This window comes from Empidonax traillii, unplaced genomic scaffold, assembly GCF_003031625.1.
Source record: "Empidonax traillii isolate 1590-97213 ecotype Southwest subspecies unplaced genomic scaffold, ASM303162v1 scaffold1005:size266651, whole genome shotgun sequence".
Taxonomy (NCBI): Eukaryota; Metazoa; Chordata; class Aves; order Passeriformes; family Tyrannidae; genus Empidonax; species Empidonax traillii.
Window position 1 is genome coordinate 107,145 of NW_020956198.1, and position 26,224 is coordinate 133,368.

At 56.7% G+C, this 26,224-nt stretch overlaps 4 protein-coding genes across 4 annotated transcripts; 1 reads left to right on the top strand and 3 right to left on the bottom strand.

Annotated features, from left to right (window-relative positions):
- Nucleotides 1-319: 319 nt before the first annotated feature.
- EXOSC6 (exosome component 6) lies at nucleotides 320-1,224 on the bottom strand. Its single transcript, XM_027904043.1, has one exon. It carries the CDS (start codon nucleotides 1,209-1,211, stop codon nucleotides 366-368), a length of 846 nt encoding a protein of 281 aa, XP_027759844.1. The 5' UTR covers nucleotides 1,212-1,224; the 3' UTR covers nucleotides 320-365.
- A 127-nt stretch (nucleotides 1,225-1,351) lies between these two features.
- On the bottom strand, nucleotides 1,352-15,769 carry AARS (alanyl-tRNA synthetase). The gene is made up of 21 exons (XM_027904036.1): nucleotides 15,725-15,769; nucleotides 14,143-14,351; nucleotides 13,380-13,568; nucleotides 12,616-12,761; nucleotides 11,249-11,440; nucleotides 10,730-10,874; nucleotides 10,230-10,375; nucleotides 9,587-9,695; nucleotides 9,335-9,485; nucleotides 8,845-8,969; nucleotides 8,086-8,230; nucleotides 7,284-7,462; nucleotides 6,688-6,801; nucleotides 6,079-6,285; nucleotides 5,289-5,473; nucleotides 4,773-4,881; nucleotides 3,990-4,103; nucleotides 3,594-3,713; nucleotides 3,342-3,428; nucleotides 1,879-1,992; nucleotides 1,352-1,621 (listed from the first exon to the last, which is right to left on the bottom strand). The coding sequence occupies exons 2-21, from the start codon at nucleotides 14,284-14,286 to the stop codon at nucleotides 1,436-1,438; spliced, it is 2,907 nt and encodes a 968-aa protein (XP_027759837.1). The 5' UTR covers nucleotides 14,287-14,351; nucleotides 15,725-15,769; the 3' UTR covers nucleotides 1,352-1,435.
- Nucleotides 15,770-16,741: 972 nt separating this feature from the next.
- LOC114068143 (uncharacterized oxidoreductase C663.09c-like) lies at nucleotides 16,742-23,170 on the top strand. Its single transcript, XM_027904034.1, is given in 8 exon segments — nucleotides 16,742-16,803; nucleotides 17,887-18,056; nucleotides 18,059-18,270; nucleotides 18,769-18,820; nucleotides 21,590-21,777; nucleotides 22,141-22,299; nucleotides 22,599-22,709; nucleotides 23,015-23,170. Coding segments are annotated over 8 exon segments (1,068 nt in total). The 3' UTR covers nucleotides 23,129-23,170.
- A 629-nt stretch (nucleotides 23,171-23,799) lies between these two features.
- Nucleotides 23,800-26,224, bottom strand: LOC114068158 (C-factor-like). Its single transcript, XM_027904072.1, has 6 exons — nucleotides 25,811-26,224; nucleotides 25,393-25,444; nucleotides 24,961-25,148; nucleotides 24,537-24,695; nucleotides 24,303-24,422; nucleotides 23,800-24,000 (listed from the first exon to the last, which is right to left on the bottom strand). The coding sequence occupies exons 1-6, from the start codon at nucleotides 25,955-25,957 to the stop codon at nucleotides 23,887-23,889; spliced, it is 780 nt and encodes a 259-aa protein (XP_027759873.1). The 5' UTR covers nucleotides 25,958-26,224; the 3' UTR covers nucleotides 23,800-23,886.

Here is a 26,224-nt window from a genome sequence, read left to right on the forward strand (position 1 = left end):
GGGGCTCTCCAGTGGTGTGTGGGGGGAAACTCCAGTGTCCTTCATCAGAGTTCCTGGGCCTTCAGCTGTGTGAGCAGCACCGCGGGGTCTATGGCAGCACAAGGGCTGGCTCAGGAGGGTCTCCAGAAGCACGAGGCATGGAACAGGCTGGGTCCAGGGTCTCTGGCAGCATGAGGTGTGGAACAGGGTGGATCCGTGGTGGTCTCCAGTAGTTATAATTAAACTTAACAAACTCCTAATGTTCTGAAAGTAAACTTATTTCAATCCCCAACAGCGAGGCGCGGATCAGGCAGGCTCCAGGGGTATCCGGCAGCTCTGGGTGACGATCCCGTGCCCACACCGGGGCACCCGGGTCTCAGGGGCGCTCAGGCCACAGAGGCAGCGGCTGCAGCAGCAGCAGCAGCAGCAGCATCGCGGCGCTGGGCGGCCCGCAGGAGGCTCTGCCGCAGCACCGGGTACTGCCGGTGGCAGCCGTCCAGGCCGAGCCGCAGGGCCTGCGCCCAGTCCTCGGGGGGGCCGCCCTGTCCGCCGCCCAGCACGGCCGACACCTGGTTGAGGGCGGGCAGCAGGGCGAGCGTGAGGCGGGCGGCGGCGCGGCGCTCCTCGGGCTCCGCGGGCTGCAGCATCCATGAGGCGGCGGGGGCGGCGGTGGAGGCGGGCGGGCGGCAGAGCGCGCAGCCCACGGCCAGGTCGAACATCTCCACGCCGGCATCCGCCAGCGCCAGGGCGGCGGCGCTGACGGCGGCGGCCAGCGCCGAGCCCCCGTCCTGCAGCAGCAGCGCGCTGACCGCCAGGCGGGCCCGCGGGTACCGGCCCAGCCGCACCGCCGGCTCCAGCGCCTCCCGCAGCGCCGCCGCCGCCTCCCGCTCCGCCTCCCGCTCCGCCAGCCCGCCCGGCCGGCCCCGCGCCCCGCGGCCCGCGAAGGGCGCCCGGCGGAACTCGCACAGCAACCGGCCCGGGCCGGGCTCGGCCGCCTCCCGCGGGCCCCAGGCGGCGCAGAGCACCTTGGTGCCGCTGCCCAGCTCCACGTAGGCCGAGCCCTGCGCCTGGCTCAGCAGCCCGGCCCGCGCGAACAGCGGCCGCAGGGAGCAGGGGTCCCGCGGCGCGGCCCCCGCACCCTCCTCGTCCTCATCCTCGGCCGCGAGCGCTGCCCACAGAGCGGGCGGCTGCGACTCCTCCGGGCCGCACAGGCGGCGGTGATCCAGCGGCATGGTCGGCGGCGGCGGGCGGGCACGGGGCGGGGACGGCGAGGAGGCGGGGACGGGCACGGGCTGTGACGGGCAGGAGGAGGAGGATCCCATCCCCTTCCCTCCCCTCCCATCTCGCTCCCCCAGCACAGCAGGGCCGCGGCGAGCAGGGCAGGGAACCTTTATTGACAGGAAAACCGCGCAGGGGACAGACAGGAGGAAAAGGGGGCCGGGGACCCCCCCTTCGGTCAGTTCTTCAGCTCCCCCAGCCGGAGCCTAGCAAAGTCCGTGGCCAGTTTCAAGGCTTCCTGCAGGCAGCCCACGTTCTTGCCCGTTGCCTGTGCAGAGATGTCCTTCCCACCGCCTTTACCGTCCATCAAGCCAGACACCTCCTGCACCCACTGGCTGGCCTTCAGGCCCTTATTTGCAGTCTCCTGGGCAGGGAAAGAGAGAAAAGAACCACTGGTCAGCACTGAGGGAAGAGCAGCTGTCTCCCTGCCCCATGCCTCCCACCATGTTAAGATCTGACCCTTCTTCCCCATTTGCACAGCACAACCCTTTCCCCACACTTCTGTAGCCTGGTGATATGCCAGAGCATGAAGGTTGTGGCTCTGGAACTAGATAGTTCCTGTCTGGAGGCTGCATCTCCAGGAAGGCTCAGGGAGAGGCAGATACAGAGTCTCAGCATTACCTGGGGTACCTGACACAGGCAGGTGATCCTGCCAGCTTCATTATCCACAGCGAAGAGCATGGCAGCAGTCTGGGGGGAGTTAGTCTTGAAGAGCTTCAGAGATTCATTCAGGGCCTGTAAGAGAAAAAAATTACTGCAGCACATCTTCCCTGCACTCACACCCAGCTCACCTCCAGCCCCCATGGCACCCACGGAGAACTCAGGGATCCAGACTGGCACAAAACCAGCCAGCAGCACCTTGCTGTGCTACTCCTCCCCAACACAATCCATCTTCACATCCTTCACAGTGTAGAAGCCTTGGCAGGTGACACAAGCCCCGGCTGTGTCCCGAGGCAGGAAGGAGAAAGCACCTTTATTTCTCCACCTTTGGTTATCCAGGAACCGGCAGAACTTGCCCCAGAGTGAACCATTCCCAAGTGTACTGGCTGCAGGGTAGAAAGCTGCCCCCAGCAGGAGGGAGCAGCTGTTCCAAAGCGACTCAGGAGAACTCAAAAAACAGCATGAAGAGGCTGCAAGGGTTAACAGACACAGCAGGCACACGGGAAGAAACGGGGACACTGCCATGCCTCCCGCTATTCCCAAGGAGAGCATCATCCCTTGTTCACACAGACAGCGCGATGCAGCACAGAGCAGGTCCTCTGGCAAGCAAAGCAGCGCTGCTCTGGGTGGATTGGGAACACGCAGCTCCCCAGGCTGCCAGCACTGCCATCCCCTGGGATGCACCCTTCTGCCAGGGAGAACTCTGCCATGGCACCCACTGTGAGCGTGGGCACCATGGTGATGGAGAGGGCCACAGAGAGAGGGCAGGATCAGCTCCAAGACTCCCGGAGCGGAAATTTCAACAGGGCGTTAAAACCAGAGCGGTCCAGCCCCAGGCACGATCAGTCCCTGCTGCCTGGCACTTGCTGGGCTCAGCACTGCGGCACAGTGCACACGAGGGAGCAGTTATTCCAATAGAAACTCCCTGGAAAGAAACTTGTGTGTGGAGGAGGGAAGGAGCAGATTCAGCCCTGGCTGTAGCTGACAGTGCCCAGGAGCTGGGGGGCAGTTCTCTGCCCGACCCTGTCCACATCCCCAGCCCAGGACAACTGATCTGCAGGGGCCACAAACATCATGACTTCCACTGCTCGGAGGAGCTGCAGTTCTGAGTCCCCTTAAGCCTGCATTTCAGTGTTGGGACTGCTGAGGGACACAATGGCACTTCTGTTGGGGTTCCTATCCACCACCAGGTCCGGAAGCTCAGCAAGTGGTCAAGACCCCACCCACCCCTGCAAACTCATGTGTTAGCACAGGAGGTGGGATGCAGAGAATGCCCCAGCAGTCCATTCCCCTCCTCAGGTATGGCAGGTCTGAAGAAAGACAGCTCTGTGGGACTGCACTGCCTTCCCGAGTGAGCAGAGACCACCCAGCTGTTCCTCAGGCACAAGGAAGGTTGTTGAGGAGAAATCAGGCCTTCCCCATACCTTTGCTGAGGCTCCATTTTCCATTTCCATGATGACCCATGGCTGATTAGGGTGACTCTCAATGACTTGCTTGGTCTTCTCCAGCACCTGGGGACAACAGCGGTCAGACACTAGAGCACCCACAGTGTGTATGGACACAAGAACCACACAGGCAGAGCTTCCCCTGCAGGTACAGAGGCCCCCAAGGTCCCCTAACACACCCACAGCCCTGCAGCCCTCCCACGCTATCCTTTATTCCAGCCCAGGGCTCACCCGTTTCTGGATGTCGGCTTTACTTGCACGGTCCAGGTCATCCATAACTTTCTTGAGTGCTTTAACAGCCTCTCTCAGCTCATCCTTCTGCCACTGTGGGATAACAGCAGTGGCCAGAGTCTGCAAAAGAGCAGGTGGAGAGGGTTAAAGGTACCAGCAACCACAGGAGATGCTGCACCTCACGAACCTCAGTGCCTCAACCAGCAGAGCCCCATAAGCCCCGCTCCTCTCCCAGGGCCAACAACCCAGTCAGGAGGTGCTGGTTGTAGCACCCATGGGATTCAGGGCTGCCAGACAGGAGCAGGAAGGTGAATATGGACCCCATTAATGCAACCCAGTGCTGGCAATCAAGGTCCCATTCACACTGGGGAGGCAGAGCACTGCTACCATCCTCACCTCACCGAGATCCGCGATCTCCTTCTGCACATCCTTGTTGGGAGCTGTCTGGACCTTCACCTTGGCCTCCAGGGCTGACAGCAGTTTCCTGAGGCTGTCGACTTTCCTGAGGGCCTAGCAGAAAACAATCCAGGTTAAATCATGCAGGAAGATTGAGCAGGCTGGGCTCTTGACCACCCCAGGGTGAGAAGGGGTGAGGAATGATGGCGCGCCCCAGGATGGAGCTGAGTAACTCCTCCAGAAGACAGAGCCAAAGCAGGCAGCACTTGACCAGAAGCAGGGTGTGATGCTGGCAGAGAGGCCCCAGGACTCTTTCTTTGCCAGAAGCAAAAGAAAGATCCTCAACAATGGAAACTATCTCCCCTACAAACCCCTTTCTCCCACTCTGGGAAGCACCAGCCCAAGCGAGCCCAGGATCTGCTAGCCCAGCAGCAGAGGACTGGGTTCTCAGACTTCACCACTCTCCTGCCAGCCTTGCCAGCTGCTGAGAGCTCTACATCTGCAGCCCATTCTGCTAAGCAACCTATTCTTCTATTCCCAGAGCCTGCCACACTGATACAACACCTACAGCCGAGACTTCTCCCCTTCTTCCCTGCTCTCTCTGACTGTAGCACAGCAGGGGCCTCCAGCCCAGCCTCTGCCAACAGCAGTACCCTTTTCCCTGAGTCCCTCAGACAATTCTCCCTGGTGCTGACAGGGATACTGTGCAAATTCAAACAAAAGGAAGTCTGGCATTGGGTTATTATGTGGGAGTTTCAGAGGATCTCTCCTGCCTCCCCTTACCTTCCGAGCTTCAGCCCCGGTGACTGCAACTATCCTCCGAATGCCTTTAGCAATGGCTTCTTCTGAAACAATCACAAAGGGGCCAGCGTGGCTGGAGTTCTGCAAGTGCCTTTGGAAAGAACCCAGACAGACCCACAGGAGAGAGTTAGAAGTCCAGCTCTCATCTCAGCAGGAATCAGGACAGAAACAAGACAACCACCTTGCCAGGGAGATGCAGCAAGTGTGGGGACAGGCAGAAAACCCAATCAAGCTGCAAAAAGCAAACGAGCGAGGAAAGGGTGGCAAGGGCTGTGCTCCCAGCACTGCCAGAGACCCTGCCTGTAGGCAGGGCAATACAGGCAGTTACAGCCTGATTTTAAAAATGGATTGACTGAGGAGTGGAAATGCAAAGGCATTATCACCACCACCTCCAGCTCTGCCCTGGCTGTGCCCTGCACGTACCCACAGCACTCCCAGCAGGGACCGGGCTCCGCAGGGACTCCTTATCAGCCTTCCCTGGCCTCTCCAGATACTCACGTGCCTCCACAGAACTCAATTGAGGTGATGGAGCCCCCAGGGCCAGAGGGGTCAGCCAGCAGCTCCTCCACAGGGATGCCAATCGAGACCACACGGACGGGATCGGGGTAGGTCTCGTCAAAAACTGCCCGCAGTCCTTGGATAGCTTTGGCTGCTGCGAGAGGACAGTCCTTGGCATACACAGTCTGCAGAGGACAGGAAAGGGATGTGGGTAAGAGCAGGTCCTATCAGCTCTGACGACCCACATTCCCTGGGAACCCTGACTTTCTCTGGAAGATGCTAAAAGTGAAGCCTTGTGCCTCACCCAAGCTGGGGTTTGCTGAGCTGCAAGGATTCCAAAGGCACTGGCACATGTCCCATGTTCAAAACTCCCCATACCACCTGTTCAGACTCCCTGTGCTACTGTACGTGCAAATGGTTCCAAGCACAGGCTCCTGAGCACAGCATAGTGTCCTCCAGGGTCTGCTCTGACACAGGCCTGGCACCAGACAGAGCAGCTCTCTCGCCACGGGTGACGCATCACTGGGTTGTCTGGGTGTATGCTGTAAATCCAGCCAGGCCTGCAAAACTTCTCTGCCAAACTTCCTGGCTCTTTTAGCTAATGGGAACACTCCAACCCTAGAGAGGGCCTGGGACCAACGAACAGAACAATCTACATGGTGTTTTCTTGCTCAGAACCCTCTGAGGCGATGCCAGGCTGTGCACAGAAGACTCCTGCACGCCAAACTCCCAGCACCCCAGATCATCCAAAAGCCGGGCTCCGGGTGTACAACCTGTCAGCCGCACCCACCTTTGACTCCTCGATCATCTGGTTGGCAATCCCTTCGACTTGCTTGATTTCCTGGGTGGACAGGGCTCCCTTGGCCGTGAAGTCGAAGCGCAGCCTGTCCGGTGCCACCAGGGACCCCCTCTGGTCGGCCTCGCCCAGCACCGAGCGCAGAGCGAAGTTGAGGATGTGGGTGGCCGTGTGGTTGCTCATGACCGGCCTCCGCCTGGCCTGAGGGAGGGAAAGCCCCTGTTAGGTGGGTCCCTGCACTGAGGAGCCACCACAGCCTCCAGCAGGTGAAGGGTAGGCTGATGCCCTCCAACAGAACCCTAAACCAGCTCAGGAGACCAGAAAACAACTGACCACACTTGCTGCCCTGGAGCTTTAGCTAAGGGAGCAGGGCGTTCCCCACCAAATTTGTGCAAGGTTTTTCCCTGGCAATCCCCTGTGTGGAGGGAGGACAAGGACAGACCAGGTCTGCCTCCTGGTAGGAGGAAGCCAGGCGTCAAACTTGATCGTGTGCTGCAGGGAGGGCAGGTCTCAAACATCAGGCCCTCAGAGTGGCACTGATGAAAAGGAAGGAGACAAAATCCAGGGAAAAGAGTCAAGCCCATGTGTTGCACCATGTCTTACCTCATCAATAGACAGGTGGACCTGATCTCCCACTTTCAAGCTCCCATACAGAGTTCCTATGTGGAGCACGTAGCCTCCTCGGACCTGCACGTTCTTCACAGTGAATTCTGTTTTCTGTACAAAGAGGGAAATGCCCCATGTGAGCAGGGCAAGAGGCCAAGGGGAGACAAATCATCTAGCCAGAGGTCTGAGCTGCCACTGGAAAGGTCCCAGCTGAGAGCCAGAGAGGGTGTGTGCTGGAGAAAGACGAGTGTCCCCAGGCACAGCACACAGCAAAGCAGAGAAGTGAATGAAGGTGGGGCACAGAAAGAGCTCTCCACCTCAGCTCCCCATCATGGCTTGAGAGCACTGCCCTTGGGCAATCCCAGCACCACCACCAAAGGCAACAGCAGCAGAGAGTCCACTTCCCTGAGAAGCAAGGGGAACAAAACTCCAGCACATCCGTGCCATGCTGTACCCCCAGAAAGGAAACCTGGGCAATGCCCGACATCTGACACAGATGGGAAATTGCTGGAGCTTGCTTGGCCCCTTCTCCCCCTCTGCCCAGGCCCTGGGGGTCAGAGTGAATCTAGCAAAAGGCTCTCAGGCCCACTCACATCCTCCCTGCTGTCGTCATCCTTGACCATGTAGCCCTGGTCATAGATCTGCCCACCCTGCTCGGCGTAGAAGCAGGTCCGGTCCAGCACAATCCCACACTCCTGGCCAGTGGATACCTCCTCCACAAACTTCTTCTCCCTGCGGATGGCTTTCACTGTGGCCACCAGGCTCCCGAAATCTGTCACCAGGAGGACAGGCAGCGTCAGTAAAATAGGAAAACCTTGCAGACACCACATGGGAGGGGAACTTCACGGCAGCATCTCCCAGCTACTGCAGATCGTGGTAGCTACCACATTTGCAGAGGGTAAGGAGAAAGGAGTAAAGTAACAGTGAGCTGGGAATTTCATTCAGTGCCCTCCAAGGCAGGGGCTGTCACTGTCTTCCACATCTGTGCAGTGAAAAGTCAGAAGCACGCATGGCTGTGAGCCTGCAGCCTCCTCAATCTCCACCAAATCAAAGAATTAGCAAGAAGAGCCACAGCAAACGAGCCAAGAGCCCCCTAACAGGCCAAGAAGAAACTGCAGCCTCCTGCAGCAGTGGCAAAGCAGCAACAGCTGACAAACACCGACATAGGAGTGTGGAGACACAAAGCTGCAGGGAACAGGGATGCCCTTAACTTGGAAAAAAACAACAGTCTGTCCTTCCCTTTCCCTGCTTTGTAACAGGCAGGCTATTCACCTGCACACCTTTCCACTCCCACCTCCATGTCCCAAGGAAAGGTGAGCCCAGAGGGGATCTCTTTGAGGTACATGCCAGGGAAGGTTCAGCAGCAGTAGATGATTCTGAGAAGGTTTTTCATACCATAGGTACCGCTGGCATCCGAAGCATAGCTGTATTTTGGCGAGTCATCGGTCACCTCCAGCCCTTGGGCCCTTAGCTCTTCGATGGCATAGATGTCCAGCATGAGGAGGTCCTCCCCTCCAGCTCCCTTGCCCTGGGATTTGAGCTGCCAATGACAAGCACTAAGGTCTGAGAAAACCCCCCTCAGCTCCAGCCAACGCACACCAGCCTAGCTGCACATCTCACCCGCACCCCTGAGAGCTCTGTGGTTTAGAGCTCTGTCCTGGGAAGCTTTGTGCCAGCACCTGGAACGCTCCTGTCTTTTCTGGCTTCAGAAGGCAGTTCCAGCATGCAGACCAAGTGGGCCTGAGCCCAGCGAGGGCAAGGCAAGTACCCAGCTGGTCGATGCCACTCCCCGCTGCTGCAGCAAACGTGCTGAGAGAGGCACTCAGGCTGCAAACCTGCCTGGACACTCAGACAGGGAGTAACTTCCCCAACCAGAACAGGCCAGCAGGTAAGTGCTGTGAGGGCTCCACTATCTCTGTCTGAAGGCTGAGCTCAAGGCCCCACGCTCTGCTAGTGAGAGAAACCAACCCCAGCTGTACAGAAAAGACATGTCCTACAACAACTGCCATTGTCCCGGTGTTTCCCACGGGACACTGGGGCACGTGGGGTGTGAGCAGACTCAGTAAGAAAGGAGCAACTTGTGACTGCAAACTGCAAGGAAGGGAATCCTCCCTGTCCACTCAGGGCCCATCTTCCCCTGGAGCTGTTACCTACCTGTGCATTTTTCCGCTCTTCCTCAAAGCCCTCCATGTCCACAACGAGGCCCTTCTCCTCTGCAATCAGCCCAGTGAGATCCGCAGGAAAACCGTAGGTGTCATACAGCAGCCAGGCAGTGTCACCTGCAGAGACAGGGCAGAGCAGTCAGCTCTCATGTTCCAAAATACACTGCTCCCTTCCCTGCTCTCCCACTGGCTCTGTCCCACCCAGCTGGCTCTGTGTTACGGCAGGACAGCAAACAGGTCTGGAGAACAGACCATCCAAAAGGCTCCTCCCTGACAGCACAGGGCTCTGGGCAGCTCAGAGACCTGAGCAGGTGAACACAGACCAGAGGAGAGACAGGTGGCTCAGCTCTGAGAGATGTCTTTTAACTCCAACTCTGTCCCATACCTTCCACCACCTCAAAGTTCCCAGCCCAGTGGAGCCCTGATGTGATCCCAAATAATAAATGCCTTTTGCTGCATCCAGACAGAAGTCACAGCCTTACCAGGGATGACTTTACTGTCCCCCAGGCTCTGGATCTTCCTGTCCAGGATGCGACGTCCTCTGCTCAGTGTTTTCAGGAACTGATCCTCTTCTTCATTGATAATGTCCTTCACCATATCTGGGTCTTTCTTCAGCTCAGGAAAGGCATCTCCCTGCAGACCCAAGAGGATGAGCCCTTCAGCACGGAGATCCACACACCTCAGCAGAGGAACTAACTCTTCAGCAGATACAGAGGAGCAGGAGAAGAACTTACCAGTGACTGCACCACCACATCAACCAGAGTAGCAAAGAAACCCTTGGGGGCATTGAGCTTCTCGTGGGAGTAGCGCACGGCTCGTCGGAGAATCCGCCTCAGCACATACCTAGGGAACAGCAGAGCCCCCACGCAAACGTTACACCTCTGAGTTCTTCTCAGGGCTCCACCAGCATCCACCCACCAGCACCCCCTCCCAGGACCAAGAACACAGGGTTCTTTTCCCACAGCAGCTGCTCATAGCAGCAGCAAGGCACGGGTGAGGTGCCAGGCCCCAGCTCTCTGACCCAGAGTCACTCTGTGCTTGCTGTGAGTCCAGTGGCACCCACAGCACAGCCCCCTCAGCCCAAACTTCCTTGCTTTTTAACAGCAAGACTGCACCAAGCAGGGCTTTGTGCCTGTCTGCCCGCAGTGATCCTTTCCAGGGGCTGGCACAGCAGCACTGGTGCTCACAAGAACCCTCAGACCTTTGTGCTGTGGCGTTTTGGGCTGACCTTACTACAGGGATTCAAGTGTTAAATCTCCTGAGCGCACACTCTGCTCCCCACTGCTTTAATGCCAGAGACACAGGAGATCCCAGAGCCCACAGGGAAGCTGTGCTGAACAGAACGGCAGTGGCAGCACTGCAGCAGCTCCTTCTTACCCTCTGCCAGTGTTGTCAGGCCTGCCCCCATCCGAGAGGGCCAGGGTGATGGTCCGGGCGTGGTCGGCCAGCACGCGGTAGGCCATGTCTATTCCGTCAGCATCCTCAGCCCCCACCTGCCCCTGGTACGGCCTGGCACCTGTGCCCTGAGCAGAGAGGGGAAGGCAGTGGGCAAAGGGGGATGATTACAGACACTGGGGGCCAGCAGCATGGCAGAAAGACAGGGAAAGACAGGGAAGGGCCTCAGGAGCCAAGCCCACCCCACTGCCGGCAGCCACAGAGGAGGAAGACTCCTCTGGAAAGAGGTGACCCAGTGAAGCCAGGGAAGGTGGGAAGCTGCGGGCTCTGCATGGCATTACAGCCCGAATTTCCTCAGCAAAGCACAAACCTGTGGGGCTCAGAGCAGCTGGGAAAGCAGAGACCGCCCCGTCTGACCAGCCCCAGGCATCTCCCCAGGGATTCAGCGAAAGGATACAGCTGGATCAGATTCCAGTTCCTACCTTCTGGATAGCTTCAAAGTAAGGAAGGAAAAGGTCAGTGTCATAGTTGGACATCTTGTTCTGCAGGACAGAGACCAGCCTCTCCAGGCCCATCCCAGTATCGATACTTTTCTTAGGAAGGGGTTTCAGTGTCCCATCAGCTTCCCTGCCAAAGAAAGATGAGTTGTTATGGATGGGGGCTCTGCAGGGGGAACCCCATCTCTCTCCTCATCTCCATGAAATTTGGTTCCATCAGATTGATGACACGAGCCCATACACAAGCCACACAAAGGATAACTGTGATAAAACACAATTAACAAGACCATCAGTGACAACTCAGACCCAGAGCAGGATGGCACTTATTCCTTACTGAATTCCTGGTAGATAAACGGGAAAAAATACTTCCAGTTTGTTCCCAAAGGCAGCGTGACTGATTCCTTCTGTACAGGTGGGCCAGGGGACAGAGCATCACAATATGCACAGCTCCTGGACCCCTGGGAATGGTGAGCAAGCCAGGGGCTGGAAGCAGGTCTGGCTCACCTGTTGAACTGTATGAACACCAGGTTCCAGATCTCCAGGACGTTGGGGTCATCCTGATTGACCAGGTGCGAAGCATCTCTGTCCCCGATCCGGTCGTAGTGGATCTCGCTGCAAGGGCCACAGGGGCCTGTGTCTCCCATTTCCCAAAAGTTATCCTTCATATTGCCAGGCAGAATCCTGCCCTCAGCCAGCCTGCAACAAGAAACTTACTGAACAGCAGAGACTAACAGCAAGGCAAGAATTCCCCAGACTAAGGGCTAGACCAGAGAAACCTCAGCTCACTAATTCCCTGGATGAGACGATGAATTCTTAGAGCCTAAGCCTCGGGATCACTGCTGAGGGGGATCAAGTGAACACTGGCACCTGTCCCAGTTGGAGGCAGAGGCTTACACAACACCTCAGTGAGGCCACCAGCAAGGAGACAGGGATGGGATGGAGCATGTCACCTATAAGGAAAGGCTGAGAGAACTGGGATTGTTCAGCCTGGAAAGAAGGCTCTGGGATCACCTTGATGAAACCTTTCAGTACCAAAAGAGGGCTACGAGAAATCTGGAGAGGAACTCTGGCTTTAGAAGGGCGTGTAGTGAAAGGAAAAGGGCTTTAAACTCAAAGAGGACACATTTAGACCACACATTGGTAAGAAATTCTTCCCTGGGAGGGTGGGGAGGCCCTGGCACAGGTTGCTTGGAGAAGCTGTGGCTGCTCCATCCCTGGAAGTGCCCAAGGCCAGGTTGGATGGGTCTTGGAGCAACCTGGGATAGTGGAAGGTGTCCCTGCCCGTGGCAAGGGTGTTGGAACAGGATGAGCTGTAAGGTCCCTTCCAAACCTAACCATTCCATGGTTCTAGGATTCCATGATCTTCTCAAATGCTGTCAGCAGCAGCACACAGGGCAGTACAGCCCATCCATCTGACCCAATGAGGCACCTGTTAAGCTTTACACCAGAGATTCTGAAACCAGAGCTCCCAAGCTCTCTCTTGTATCTAATACCAGTACTTCCCTTCGGTTTCAAAGCTCCACCACCCTGCAAACACTATTTGTGACACTTCAATTTTGCTAAAACATCCTGCCACATGTGATGTGTTTTGCCACGTAACAGATGCCATCACAGTGTCGCAGAAACATTTAGGCTGGAAAAGACCTTCCAGATCAAATCCAACTGTTACCCCAGCACTGCCAAGCCCACCACTAGACAATGTCCCAAGTGCCACAGCTACACAGCTTTTGAGTCCCTGCAGGGATGGTGACTCCACCACTTTCCTAGGCAGCCTCTTCTGTTTCTGTGAAGAATTTTTCCTAATATCCAAGCCAAACAAATTACTATTGCTGCTCATCAAAACATTCACCTTCCTCACTGAAAGGTCTTACCCCAAATCCAACCAGATCTGCTTGCACTCCAGGTCTGGCTGCAGCCCTGCAGCCTCATTTCCCCCAAAGTAAGTGACGTAGAGTCTTTCAGCAGGAATGCCAAACTCCTTGGTGAGAAGTTCCAGTGCCAGTTTACAAGCGAGCTCCTGCAGAAGGAAAGATGAGGTCAGCAAGTGAGTGCAAAGACAGCTTCTCTTCAACATCCGAAGTACTGGCCACTGTAGACACCAGCAGGTAAAAACCAAACAACTTTCCCACCTTTCACATAAGAGGCAAATGAATATATGCAGTGAACAGGGCACAAGAAACATCTCAAAGGACTTCCCTGATGCAGCCAAGTAAACTCCTAGCATGTTCACTGCCTCCAAAAAGCCTTTTAATTCTGCTGTTGTTTTCTGTTAACATCCTCCTTCTGACTTTGAGCACTACCCTATCAAGAAGCTTGGGAAAGGACATCATCACTGTATGATCACCCCTGTTTCAAGGTCCACCATAGTTGCACAGCACATGCAACTCCCCACAGCTCCAGGACAACCCCAAAAACCTCTGTCTGAGGACTCCACACTAGCAGAGTTAATTTAATCAGCTTTGTAAACCTTAAGTAATTAATCTCAAATCATTCTGCAGGGTTGGGGCAGCTTCCAACCTCATCCCAGAGGAGCCACACGCACCTCTGTGCCAAAATATTCTCTTTCCTCTTGGCAACCGCTGTGCTGAGCTCACAGAGATAAATTTGTGCCAGAGATTCAGCCAGCCTGCTTTACCTTGAAGTAATCCCCAAAGGACCAGGACCCCAGCATCTCAAAGAAGGTGTGGTGGTACACATCTTTCCCCACGTCGTCCAGGTCGTTGTGTTTGCCCCCTGCTCGGATGCACTTCTGAGTGTTGGTGGCTCTGCTCAGTTTAGCGAGCGGGTGCGAGGGGTCGATAGTGTTGAGGAAGATGGGTTTGAACTGAGAGGAGAGAAAAAAGGGCAACTCAGAAAAGCACTCAGAGCCCGCTTCCAAATGTTGCAAGCAACAGCAAGGCAGTGTGTGTCATCTGTGTGACAATGTCAGTGACCTTTCAGAAACAAACCTGCTGCTCCTGCCTGTGGCAAGGCTGCAAGCACTGCCCAGAACTCAGCACTCACACACACACATGTTCCACCAAACCCTGGAACTTCCAAAGGGACTGGAAGCTGTCAGATTCCCAGCTGCCAAACCATAAAAACTGGGTGCTGATCTGCAGCACAGCCCTTGCCAGGAGGTCAGTCCCAAACACTCTTTAAAGATGCCAGTAGTCATTTGTGCCAGGACCGACTGTGGTACAAAGGGTCAAGGAAGGGAGACTGGCAGAGCTCCCATCACAGGGACCTCTCTTCCAGTGCTCTTGCCAATTCTGTGAGGGCAGAGAGGACTCAACCAGACACACCAACCACCTCATTGTGGCCAGATGGAAGAAGGAGAAAATAACAATTTTCCACACAAAAAATGCCGCCAACAGGATACGTTCGTAAGGACCGCAGTGCCAGGGTGGGAAACCTACCTGGTTCATACCAGCATTGGCAAAGAGCAGCGTGGGGTCGTCCAGGGGGATGGTAGAAGATGAGTGCACATAGGTGTGCTTGTTTTCCTTGAAGAAGTCGATGAAGCGCTGCCGGATCTGGCTGGCGGTGAGCGTGGCCTCCATCCCGAGCCTGCAAGTCACCGCTGTCCAAAGCGAGCGGCAGGGAAGCGGCAAGGCCTCGGTGCAGTCTGAAGAAACAACAACAAGCAAGGCTCTGACGTGCTGTTAGCTCACTCTGAACACTGAGGATCACTGTCTCCATCTCCTGAAAGGGTCCCCCCACAGTAGGTACTCGCTGACTCCTCAGTTCAACCATGCCCCAAAGAGTGCTGGCCCAACCCCAAACCTCCTCTCCCCCAACCTCCCTGATTTCGGGGCTCTGCATCAAGTTACCTGTTCTTTGAAAACGCATGGGTTTAAAATTGCAAATTCACGTGGATACTGAACTTAGTATGTTGGGTTTGTGTTGCTGGGGACATGGATGGAGGGGACAACTGCCAAGTTATCAAAGTACTCAAGGTGACTAAATGCAGAGAGTGGGGAGACCTCACTGCAGTCTTCCAGTATCTGAAGAGGGCTTATAAAAAAGAGAAAGAGCAACTTTTCACATGGGCAGATAGTGACAGGACAAGGGAGAACAGTTTTAAACTGTAAAAGGAGAGATTTAGGTTAGATTCTTCTTGGTGAGGGTGGTGAGGCCCTGGCACAGGTTGCCCAGAGAAGCTGTGGATGCTCCATCCCTGGAAGTGTTCAAGGCCAGGCTGGATGGGGCTTGGAGCAACCTGGTCTAGTGGAAGGTGTCCTTGCCCATGGCAGGAGGGTAGAACTTGATGAGCTTTAAGGTCTGTTCCAACCCAAACCATTCTGTGATTCTATAATTAAACCACAGAAGAGCCAAGTTCGAAAATGACCCCTGAATATCACCTTGTCCACCCTCCCTGCTTGAAGCAGTGACAGCTCCAGGGATTCCCGGAAGCCTTTCCCGGGAGGACCCACATCCCCCCAGGCACCCCAGAGGCAGTGACAGCCTGCAGGGCAGCACAGAGCTGTCCCTGTCAGCGGAGCGCAATGCAGATACAGAGCGGGGGGGATGGGGCGAGCTCCCAGCAGCCTGCTGCGGCGCGGAGGGAAGGGGATCCCCCATGGGAGCAGAGCCTGGGAGCAGTTCATTGAATCACAGAATTAAGGAGGTTGGAAAACTCCTTAAGGATCATCGAGCCCAACCTCGACGCTGGAGGAGGGAACGACCCGAGGAGGGAAGGACCGCGCACAGGGCCGACCAAGGGGTCTGCCCGGACACTGCTCGCTCTCCAGTGCCCGAGGAGGGGCGGGGGAAGCGCGGGGCCCGCCATCCCCCCGCGGGGCCCGCCATCCCCCCGCGGGGCCCGCCACCCCCTCCGCGGGCCCGGCTGGGGCGCGACCAGCGGCGCCGCCACCGCCACCGCCACCATCCTCCCCCATTACCCTCCCTCCTGCCCTTCTCCCCTGGGCGCGGGGATTCCCGGGCGGGCCGTGGCGGCCAAACCCGGGGTGCGGATCCCCCGTGTCCCTCAGGCCGTACCTGCGCGGCCGCCGCCGCCCCTCGCCCCTCACCGCCGGCCGCCGCAGCGCGCGCCGAGCCCCGCCCCTTCGCCGCGGGGACGCCTCCCATTGGCTGCCGGCGCTGTCGCTCCGCGCAAGCCCCGCCTCCCTACCGGCGGGGCGGGCCCGCCGCCGGCTGATGCAATGGCGGGAACACGGTGGTCACGTGACGCGGCCGGGCTGAGGCTGCTGTGGGCGCCGCCATTTTAGGGGTGCCCGCCCTGTGGGTCACCCACAAAAATCGGGTTTGGTTTCCCCCGTGTGCAACGAGCCAGTATTGGCACACGAGAAGAGAGAGAGATTGAGAGATTGAGAGAGATTGAGATTGAGACACTGATTACTGATTTCAGAGCTGCCCCAGCCTGGGTGCTTGGTGGTGTTCCACAAAGTCCAGTGCGCCCCACTGGACCTTCCACGCGTGCCGTTATTTACACGCAAATTCTGAGTTAGTGACTTTGCAAGGGGTAAAGTAGCTTTTCACTGTCCCCTCTATTAAGATTGATTAGTCATTCCCCTACAAATCACACAACCACAGGTAAATTCCGCACGTGCTCAGGGGAAGGGTCTTCACCTGGGGACCCTGGGCAGGTCCTTTTGACCTATAGGTGTGATTTTTAGTATTATAATGAAGATAGTTCAGCTTTAGGACACACGGACCTTGAGTATTTTGCCAAGTTAGCAATGTCATCCCTAAAGCGTATTGGTTACAAAACGTCCTTGAGGAAGCGATGCTGGCTGCTGCCTGTTCCACTGATTAGCCCTCCTTTCTCGCTGATTAGGCTTGAAAGTATACAAAAATCTTACATCAAAGAACACCCTGACTTGAGATAATCCTGACACATTCCACGTTTTGCAACAATGACAGTGAGGTGCTGCACCAAGAGCCTTGGCCACCCAGCACAGCCCCACGCCCTGCCTGAAGCCTTGGCTGCTCACATGAAGAGAGAATCTCTTCCCCAGGGAATCCTTTCTTTCCCCGGGCTGTGATTCCCGAGCCATGAGCGTGCCTGCGCTGCTCTCCTTGGCCGCCATCCATCAGCCCTTTCCAAAGGTCACTTGGTGCTTTCCTCCCGTGCTTAGCACAGCCATTCCCACCATCCCTGGTCTTGCAGCCCTCTCCACTTGTTTCTTTTGTCTCCTTCCCGAGGAGCCTGGAAGGAAAAGAGGAAACTCCAGTCTTATTGGTTCCTAATGGGAGCTCTGCTCTGGATGCTGCTGGCAGATAGCAGCAGGAGCAGGCAAGTCTGTGCGGTGCGATTGCTTGCACAGGTGATTACACCCTCAAGAACGTCTGCTACAGCAGGTCCGACTCCAACACCACCCAAATCCACACCCAGCACGCTTAGCTCTCATGGGGGCCATAGTCTGGCCTCTACGATGGAAGGAAACGTCACTGCTTTCTCCCCTCCACGCTCTGTGTCACCTGAAAGCTCGTCTTCCAAACTGGGGGCCCCTTCACTTCCTTCCGTGTATTTCTTTGGTGGAACCACCAAATGTGGAACCACTCAATACCCAGGGAATAGACAGTTCTGGCTCCTCTGCGAGGCTGAGCAACAGGTGTGTCCCACTGGGCGCATCCAGATGGGATGGACCCATCCCCATGACTTTCCTCTTTTTCTTCCCTCTCCCTCCTCACATTCGGGTTGCCCCAATTCTTCTGTTTCAACTGAGGCTCTCTACATGGCGGGTCTTTGCTTCTTTTAGCACTTCCACATCCTAAAAATCCATGACCCAAGGCTGGTTTGGGCTGCAGGAGCCTTTACTTTACAGGCACCTCTTGGGCTGATAGGCATCCAGCATTCTCCTCCAGCAAAGGAGGAAGGTGATGGTTGTGAGGTTGGAGTCCCAGCAGCCAGTGGTTGGGTCAGCAGGAAGCTGGGGGTCCTTCCCTGCTGGTCCTGGATGGGGTGCTCAGAGGGAAAGTGTTCAAAATTCCCTCCCTGTGCTTTCTAGGCTGGGCTTTGGATTAGCACACCAGGGTTCAACCAACCCAAACACACTCTCCAAACTGGGAGATTGCCGGCCACAGTCAGATTTGAACCTGTTTTCCTCTTCCTAGTGGTGCTCTTCCAAACCTGTGGAAGAGGTGGACCCTTCTGCTGTTACAGAGACCCTGGGATCTGGGGTTTTAGAGGAGTGAAGTGGTGGGAATCTGGGTAATGCAGGAGACACGCAGCCCCACCTGCCAAAACACCTGAGACCTCTCGATCCTCCTGGGACCCTGGCGCTGTTTGGGGCAGGCGAGGGGCCAGGGCTGGTGCTGGCACTGTCCCCGTCCCCGTGGGCGCCCAGAGCCACACCCTGGGCTGTGCCTGGCTCCTCTTCACGCCGAGCAGGCGGCAATCCTGCCATGTGTCACCGCCCGGCGCGGAGGCTGCGGGGATGGCTGCGCTGGCTCGGAGCGTCCTGGTGACGGGCTCCAACCGGGGCATCGGGCTGGAGCTCGTGCGGCAGCTCGCCGCCAGCCCCCGGCCCCCCCAGCACATCTTTGCCACCTGCCGCGACCCCGAGGGTCCGAGAGGGAAGGTCAGTGTGGGCACAGGGCACGGGGATGGTCCTGAGCCAGGTGGGCAGAGGGAATCCACGGTCCCCGCAGCCCTGAGAGCTCCCCGCTGGCTCTGGACCTGGCTGGGTTGCCCAGCAGTGGGGGCAGGAGTGCTTTGGGGGGGGGGAGGGTCTCATAACTCCCCCACGTTCCCTGGATAAGGCAGTGCATGATGTAGCCGGGTGGGATGAGGCTGGAGAGGCAGACATATTTTCAACACTCACTCCTGGCTGTGACAATGGCCAGCCAATCCCTTCTCCATGCTGGGATCACTCAGGATGGTGGGCAGTGCCTAAGCCCAGCAGCACCGTTCTCCTGCTGGCTGTGGGGATGCTGCCCTACCCCATCCACTGGGAATGGCCCCACACACTTCCCCCAAAAGAGCAAAACCAGCCTGGCTCGTTGACCTGGGAGCAGGGGTGGGACACCTGGCCGTGCTGCCAGTGACTTCTAACCTGCCTGCTCCATCACTTTTCCAGGCCCTGAAAGAATTAGCTGCCCAGCACCCCAGCATCAAACTGGTCCAGCTAGGTATGGAGCAATCTTTCTCCTTTCACCCAGCATTGCTTCCAGTCCTCTGCTGGCTTCGGGAATGGGACCAGGGGCAGCTTGGCCAGGAAGCTCTAGCCCTGCCAGGCGGGGAGGGATCCGTGGGGAGGGATCCACTCACTCCAAGCGAAGCTGTCCTCTGGTTGGGGCAGTCAAACTGGCTTCGGAGGAGGTACAGGTGGGTCTGGACACCTCAGCTGAGCAAGTTTCATGGGAAAGGCATCTCTTCCCAAAGATGCTAAATACAGTGGCCAAGTTTTGGGCTGGGACACATGGGTCACAAAGCAGAGGAAGGCAGGGCACAGCAAGCAAATCTACTGGATGGTTCCTAAGTAGCCAGTAATAAGAAAACCGAATAAAGGCCATGCACAGGCTGTATCAGTCTCTACCTACCTACCTACCTATTTATTTGTTTGAAAACACCTGAAAAGTTCGAGTTTTCAAAGTTCAGGTTTTTTAGCATTTCTTAGCAAATGAGACATTCCTGAAGTCAGGCTTTATTACAAACAGGCAGCAAGTCTCTCTCTTGCTATTAAGTAGATTATTAAAGTAAAACAGCTTCTCTGTAATGAAAAATAAATGATCTGTGAGCCCCAACTGGCAGTACCTAATGGGAAGGGCATGCTTATTTAGCTCACCAAAGCATGGCCAGCATTAAAAGGGACATCTCAAATGACTGACCACTACATAAGCAACCTTTACTGAAAGACATACACCCAAACCCCAGACTATCAATGAAGTCCCAAAATAAGCTAAAAAAACTCTGAAGAATCAACAGCAGCAAAATGTTATGGTTTTTTTTTAAGAGAAGCTGCTTCAGTCTGTCTTGCTCCATCTTAAGGAAAGGTTGTCTCCAAACCAGTAACAGGGATGGACTTCTCAGAAAGGAGTTAAAAAGTAACTCCGAAGTGTGGAAGATCTGTCACTTGTTTTTGTTCTCTTTCTTTCTTTCTCATCCTCATCTCATTTCTTCTAAGGAGACAAAAGTTTGTCCCTTAGACAAATTTGGTGTCTTAGAACTAGAGACATGCTTGTCCCACGTGCTTGGCCCCTCCGAGCAGTGACTCAGCTAATCCAAACAGAGCAGTTAATCATTCACCGAGTGACCAAAAGACCCCTCACAGTGGCGGGAGAGCCTTGAACTTCATCCGATCATTTTAGGAGAAGTCACTCCAAAGCTCTCTGTGATGTGCCCTGCAGCTGGCCATGCCCTCTCCATCCCCTCGCATTCCCCTCAGATGTTTTCAGGGCACCTCTACAAAGGTCTGTGCTGCACAAGGCAAGGTGGACACAAGTCCCATGCCACTCACACACTTGCTTACCACCAGGCTAGTTAAAAATGCCAGGAAAAAGGATGGTTCTGCTGCTTGTCAGTGCGTGAAATACTCCAAGAAGGGAGTCTTCAGCCTTGGAAACCTCTGCTAAGTCCCTCTTGCCTAAGCATGAGAATGGGAACACAGCTCAGGGGCCAAAGTGTTGCAAAAAAAGAGGAATCCAGCCCTGCGGTCGCCCCCTCCCAGCAGGCTCATCAGATTGGCATCTGCAAAAAAAAATGGGCACAAAAATGTGCAAAGGGAGCAAGGGCACACTTCAACATGCCCATACGCTTGAATATTCAGGGTTCTTAAGGGCTCAGTTGAGGTATTAAAAGGCAATATATAAAGTTTAATGTTGGCTTGACCCTTCCATTTCAGATCCTGAAGGTGTTTAAATGACCCTTTTAAACAAACAACAACCACTTCAGTGGGTGAGCACCTGGGGGGACACGAATCCCAAGAAGCAACCCCGAAAGCTGAACACAAAGCTAAAAAAATACCATTTTTTATTGCCTCAGCCAAAAAATCCTGCAATAAAAGCGTGGCAGAATCTCAAAACCATCCCAATATTTGAGCAAAGAGGAAAGCACTGGGGATGCTTATCCCTGTTAGCCCAGTTTCAGTTGTTTCTGGTTGCTTAAGAGGGATTGTCCCCACAATTTTGCCAGTAGGGATGAGGAAGTTCAGACTCAGGGCCTGCAACCAAATCCTGCAGGTTACATCCCAAATCTTTTATTACTTGTACTCACCTTAACTCATCCGTGAGCTCCAAATCCTCGTGAGTAACAACAGGAAACAAATAAAAATCTAAACAGAAGGCAAAGGATAGGAAAAAGGATGGATTTTTTGCATACAAAGGGCTGCAAAACTGTGGGAAGTTGTTCTGTGGAAGACCAATTTAAGCACAAATTGTTTAAAAAGGCAAAGGTAACTCAAAATGATTGGTCAGAGTGGTATAAACCAGAAAGGATTTGCATCTAATCCAGTAATCCCCTCTATGTTAACAGCCCCTATAGCTGCTGTGAAGTGCAGAAGGGCTTGAAGAGCATGGTTTGGTTGTTTCCCCAAAGATGGTGTCTGTCCTTAAAATGTGCCCATCCAGTGGAAATAAATTTGGGAGTCTCAGTGTGCAAAGACCAAGCACCTCTTCTGCAATCATAAACTCCTTGAGTACAGAAAGCGAATACAGAAAGCAAGTGCAGCAAGTTTTTCCTACCAGTAGCCCCCATACAGCCAGAATGGGTTGAATTGAGGTTTAATTTCTCTGAGGCTGCAAATAGTTTACAATGTGCTTGATGACCTGACCTGCTAAACCTGCTGTGTCCTTTCTGGGTGATGCTGGTATAGGGAGAGCCATTCCAGCCACAGCGCAGTCTCCAGTGAGTGCTGTGTGACCTGCGAGGGCTCTCCTCCGCTTTGCTTTTTGCCCTGGCAGACACAGTGAACCTGCCCAGCATCCGAGGGGCCGTGGGGGCTGTGGGGTCTCACCTGAAGGACCAGGGCTTGAACCTGCTCATCAACAACGCAGGGGTCGCCTCACACGCCACGCTGCGCTCCCTGGACTCCCGGGAGATGCTCGCCGTGTTTGCCACCAACGTGGTTGGGCCACTGCAGGTTACCAAGGTACACGTGGAACTTTTTGGGTTTCTCCTGCTCGGGGGGAGATTGTTCCCTGATGGGAATAAGGCCACCTCCATGGGTCTCCCCTGCCCACCCAGAGGAGCTCAGCAGAGCAGCCCAGCCCCAACATCTCCCTCGCTTTGTTCCTCCCCAGCTGGAGCTCCTGCCCGCCCCAGGCTGGCTGTGCCAGCTCGCTCCTTCCCTGGGGAGGGGAAAGGCTGGAGCTGGGCCACTCCTTGGGGCATTCTCCCCATCCCCTGCCCTCCTGCTGGGGGTGTCTGTCCAGCTGCTCATCCTTGGCATAGCCCCCCCAGGGCAGTCCTCAAGCTGGGGGCTTGTCACACCTTAACAGTGTGTTTGCCTCAGGAATTTGTGCCGCTCCTGGAGCAGGCGGCGAAGGGCGCAGGGAAGGAGGGGCTGAGCTGCAGCAGGGCCGCCGTCATCAACATCTCTACCAAACTGGCATCCATCGGGCTGTGCCTCGGGGTGCCAGAGGCCCCCATGTACCCGTACCGTGCCAGCAAGGTGAGGTGCCAGGGGAGGTGCTGGGGATGCTCTGCCGTGCACGGTGCCCGAGGAGGGGGGAAGCCCATGGGGGCACCCCCTGCCCCGCTCACCCACCCCCTGCCTGGTTCTCCCAGGCATCAGCACAGAGACCCGCACAGCAGCAGCCGGGACTGAGCCTTTCAGGCAGCTTGTGCTGATGCTTTGCCCAGGGGCCAAGTCCCATTTCCCACCTCCACAGCCATTTTCTGGCTGCCAAATATGCCCCCTCCTGCCCACCCACGCCCCAGGTGGTGCTGGCAGGGCTGTGCCTCTTCCAGGCTGCCCAGAACATGGTGACAAGGTGCTTGGCTGTGGACCTCCAGGACAAGGGGATCCTGTGCGTGGCCATCCATCCTGGCTGGGTGAAGACTGACATGGGCACCGAGAAGGTATGGGCTGTGCAGGGAAGGGACAGGAGAACCCACACTGTATCCCCATATCTTGGGAAGGGCAGGGGCACTTGGGAGATGTTGTGTGGGTTGCCAGGACCATCTCCTGGGTCAGAGCAAGCAGCACATCCAGCCCCGTGTTCCCCCCCCGCCTGGAGAACAGAGAGGTGGCAGCAAGGAAAAACGTGCCCATGAGCACCGTGGGTGCTGCTCCCAGGCTGCACACCCTCTCCTCTGCCCAAGAGCTGTTCTCTGTGCTGATCACAGCCCCTGGCAGTGGCGCTGTGCCTTGTCCCCTTCTGCAGGCACCGCTGAGGGTGGAGCAGAGCGTGCGGGGCATCCTGACCGTGCTGGGCAGCCTCTCGCAGGACGCCTCCGGAGCCTTCCTCGACTGGGAAGGAAACCGCCTGCCCTGGTGATGGACAGATGGATGGTGCCTCTTGCCCACGCCACAGCCTCCTGCTTGCCGGCTCACCCCTCTGAGTGGTCACCCTGCTTGTCCTCAGCCCACCCCGGGCTGTGAAGGAGAGGGGAAGGGATTGGGAAGCAGCTTCTCTCCCCTTCCCCACCCCCTGTATGACCCTGCAGTCTCTCTGTACTCCCAACTTCTGTAAACTCTGGGAGCTGATGTCTCTCTGCTCTGTCTCCACATACTCAGCCTCAAACTCTCCACCTGAGCCCGGCACATGCTCCTTTTGCACTTCCCAAGTGCTGTGTGTCCGTCTGTCCCACCTGTGACCAGGTATCCCCCAGCTGAGGGGAGAGGCCAGCTGGTCCCTGTGACCCTCAGCCCCTTGGGCAGCCCACGCTGAGCACAGCCCTGGGGTGCCCTGCAGCTGGACAGGGGGAAAGCCAGCCCTGCAGGTGTTCAGAAGACCTTTCTACTCCATGAGAGGGCCTCTGCCCTGGCTCCTCCAGTGCCTCCTGCAGGAGAAGTCTCCAGAGGGTGGTTACAGTGCTATGGGACCTGCATGTTGTCACTCGTGGGGGTGCAATGACAGCCATGGGTCCGGTGGCAGCTGTGGGATGAGGAGTGGGGCAATGGGGAAGGGGCCACCCCATGAGCTGGCAACACACAGCAGAGCTGGGAGCTCTTGACAAGGGTTTATTGAGGTTGTGGGGCAGGTGGGAGCAGCAGCAAAGGTCCTCATGGCTGCCAGGATCCTGAACCGGCATTTCACCAGGGCACGACCTTCCCTTCCCAGTCCAGGAAGGTGCCGGTGTCCTTCTCGGAGAGGGAGGAGAGCACCTTCAGCATCCCTTTCACGCTGTCATCCACCGTCACAGGGGGCTGTGGGGCAAAGGGGGAGAGGCAGCCCATGCCCCCAGGCCAGGCTGAGGGCCCTGGAGCAGCTGGAGCCAGGGCAAGGAGCCACTCCAGGGCGAGGGGAAACCTGACAACCCCAGGCAGAGGGGCTGAACAGGGAACCGAGGGGATGGGGGCACCCAGCACCCGGGACCAGGACAGGGAGAGCTGCCCTGGCAGGGATCAGGCAGGATGGGAAGTTGTGCACAGGGAATCACGGCAGCAACTTCCACTCCTGGAAAATCAGCACAGGGGCTCTGATGGACCCGCCTTGGTGAAATTCCTACCGGGTATCCAGCAGAGCTGCCCATGTCAGTTTGCACCCAGCCAGGGTGGAGAGCAACACAGAAGATGCCGTGCTCCTTGTATGCCAGGGACTGGCACCTGGTCAGCATGTTCAGAGCAGCCTGTGGGGACACAGGGCAGGGATGGTGGTGGGAGGGGAAGGGAGGCAGCAAGGGGACCTGCGGCTGTGGCAGGGCAGGGGAAGCAAATCTGTCCCCAGCACGGTGTGACAGTACCTTGCTGCAGCGGTACGAGGTGACTTGCATCAGTTCCCAACCAAAGGGATTAGTGATGGAGCCACCAATGCTGGACATGTTGACGATGGCTGCCTTGCTGCAGCTCAGCCCTGAGCCTGGGCTCCCCTGGGCAGCCTTCTTCAGCAAGGGCAGGAATGCCTGTGAGGAGGAAGAGATGTGGATGTGGCACAGGGAAGAGGACCAGCTCCTTCCACAGTGGGCAGCATTGGCACTGGCAGCAGAACATTCTCTCTCCTCTCCCCACTGCCCCAGCCTGCCAGGCTCCAGCTCCTGAGCTCCAGCCCATGGCTCCATGAGCTTCTCATCAGCTGAGAGCCCATCAGGCTCTAGAGTGGAAGCAGGACCCCCTCCCACCAGACCTTCCCGCTCCCCCAGGACAGCCCAGCTTGGGTGAGGGTCTCACCTGGCCCATCAGCAGAGGCCCAACCGTGTTGGTGGTGTAAATCTCGGTCATGTCCTCCAGTGTCTCATTTTCAATCTTGGTGATCTTGGCGATTCCAGCATTGTTGATGAGAAGGTTCAGCCCAGAGCCCCCCAGGTGCTCCCCAACTCTGGCTGCGGCTGCCTTGATGCTGGTGGGGTTGGCAACTTCTGCAGAGCCGACATAGGGGGGGTCAGTGTCCCTGTGGGAGTTTGGGGTGTCCTGTGTTCCCCCAGGGACGTGCCTTCAGGGCTGCTCGTGGGCAGGAGCGCTGGCAGTGCCCGATGGCCCCAGCCACAAGCACCAGCCCACTGGCACGGCTCCCTCCCAGCACAGGGAATGCCAGGGTGTGCCCAGTGCTTGGGCACTCGCCAGAGGAACTGGGGCAAAGGTTCCCCACCTCGGAGCACCTACCGAGTGGGAGGATGACCAGGTTGGGGTGCTTGGAGGCCAATTTCTGTAACTCCTGCAAGAGAGGGCACTGTGTGGGCACCGAGAGGCAGGAGGGGCTGTGCAGAGGCTCAGCTTTTCTCAGGCAAAGCCCATGTCCTTCTGGCTCCATCCCTGCACTGCTTTGTGCCCAACGCCCTGCTCCAGCTGTCCTGCTCCCATCACATGGGGCTCTGTGCCTCCTGCATGTGCCATGTGCCACTGTTCCCTTCAAACATCCCATGCACAGCTGCTCCCAGGGTGTCCCAGCCCAGCTGCCCTGTGCTGTGGGTGCCCAGCCACAGCTCAGCCCCTTGCAAACCCCCTCCCCTGCTCCAATCTCCACCACGGCACCGAGTGCTCCCTCCCCCAGCACAGCCACTGCCTCCCAGCCCAGCCTCACCTGTGCTCGCTGTCCCTTGGGGTCCCGACAGCCTGCAAAGACCCACTGGGGTGGGTTTGGCATCTTCAGGAAGTGCTGGATGAGCCCCAGGCCGATGCCCCGGTTGGCCCCAGTGACCAGAAGGGAGTGGACACGGAGCCCTGCCATGCTGCTCTGTCCTTGGCTGCACTGCTCTCACCCGGACTGCCTGTGGCTTTTGCTCCTTGGTTATCTCACATGTTCCCATGAGGACTTGCACCAGCCCGTGGCTCTTGGAAATTCTCTGCCTGAACCTCAATCTCTTGGCTGTGGTCCATACCCATGATCCACTTTTGCTGGTGGCTGAGGAATGACGCAAAGGGGGCAGCCAAGTGTCCTGCCCAGGCAAGGAATGCCCCGGGCTAGATATCTAAAGTGTTGCTCTCTGTACCTTCC

What these genes read in the sequence shown, in the direction of transcription:
- AARS (XM_027904036.1), bottom strand. Translation starts at nt 14,286, where the DNA reads ATGGAGGCCACGCTCACCGCCAGCCAGATCCGGCAGCGCTTCATCGAC. An exon ending in ATGTGGTGGTGCAGTCACTG is followed by an intron (nt 9,486 to 9,586) that starts GTAAGTTCTTCT and finishes TTGGGTCTGCAG; the next exon opens with GGAGATGCCTTTCCTGAGCT. An exon ending in CCGGGGCTGAAGCTCGGAAG is followed by an intron (nt 4,104 to 4,772) that starts GTAAGGGGAGGC and finishes GTTTTCTGCTAG; the next exon opens with GCCCTCAGGAAAGTCGACAG.
- EXOSC6 (XM_027904043.1), bottom strand. Translation starts at nt 1,211, where the DNA reads ATGCCGCTGGATCACCGCCGCCTGTGCGGCCCGGAGGAGTCGCAGCCG.
- LOC114068158 (XM_027904072.1), bottom strand. Translation starts at nt 25,957, where the DNA reads ATGGCAGGGCTCCGTGTCCACTCCCTTCTGGTCACTGGGGCCAACCGG. An exon ending in CCAAGGGACAGCGAGCACAG is followed by an intron (nt 25,445 to 25,810) that starts GTGAGGCTGGGC and finishes CCTCTCTTGCAG; the next exon opens with GAGTTACAGAAATTGGCCTC. An exon ending in CCTGGTCATCCTCCCACTCG is followed by an intron (nt 25,149 to 25,392) that starts GTAGGTGCTCCG and finishes TCGGCTCTGCAG; the next exon opens with AAGTTGCCAACCCCACCAGC.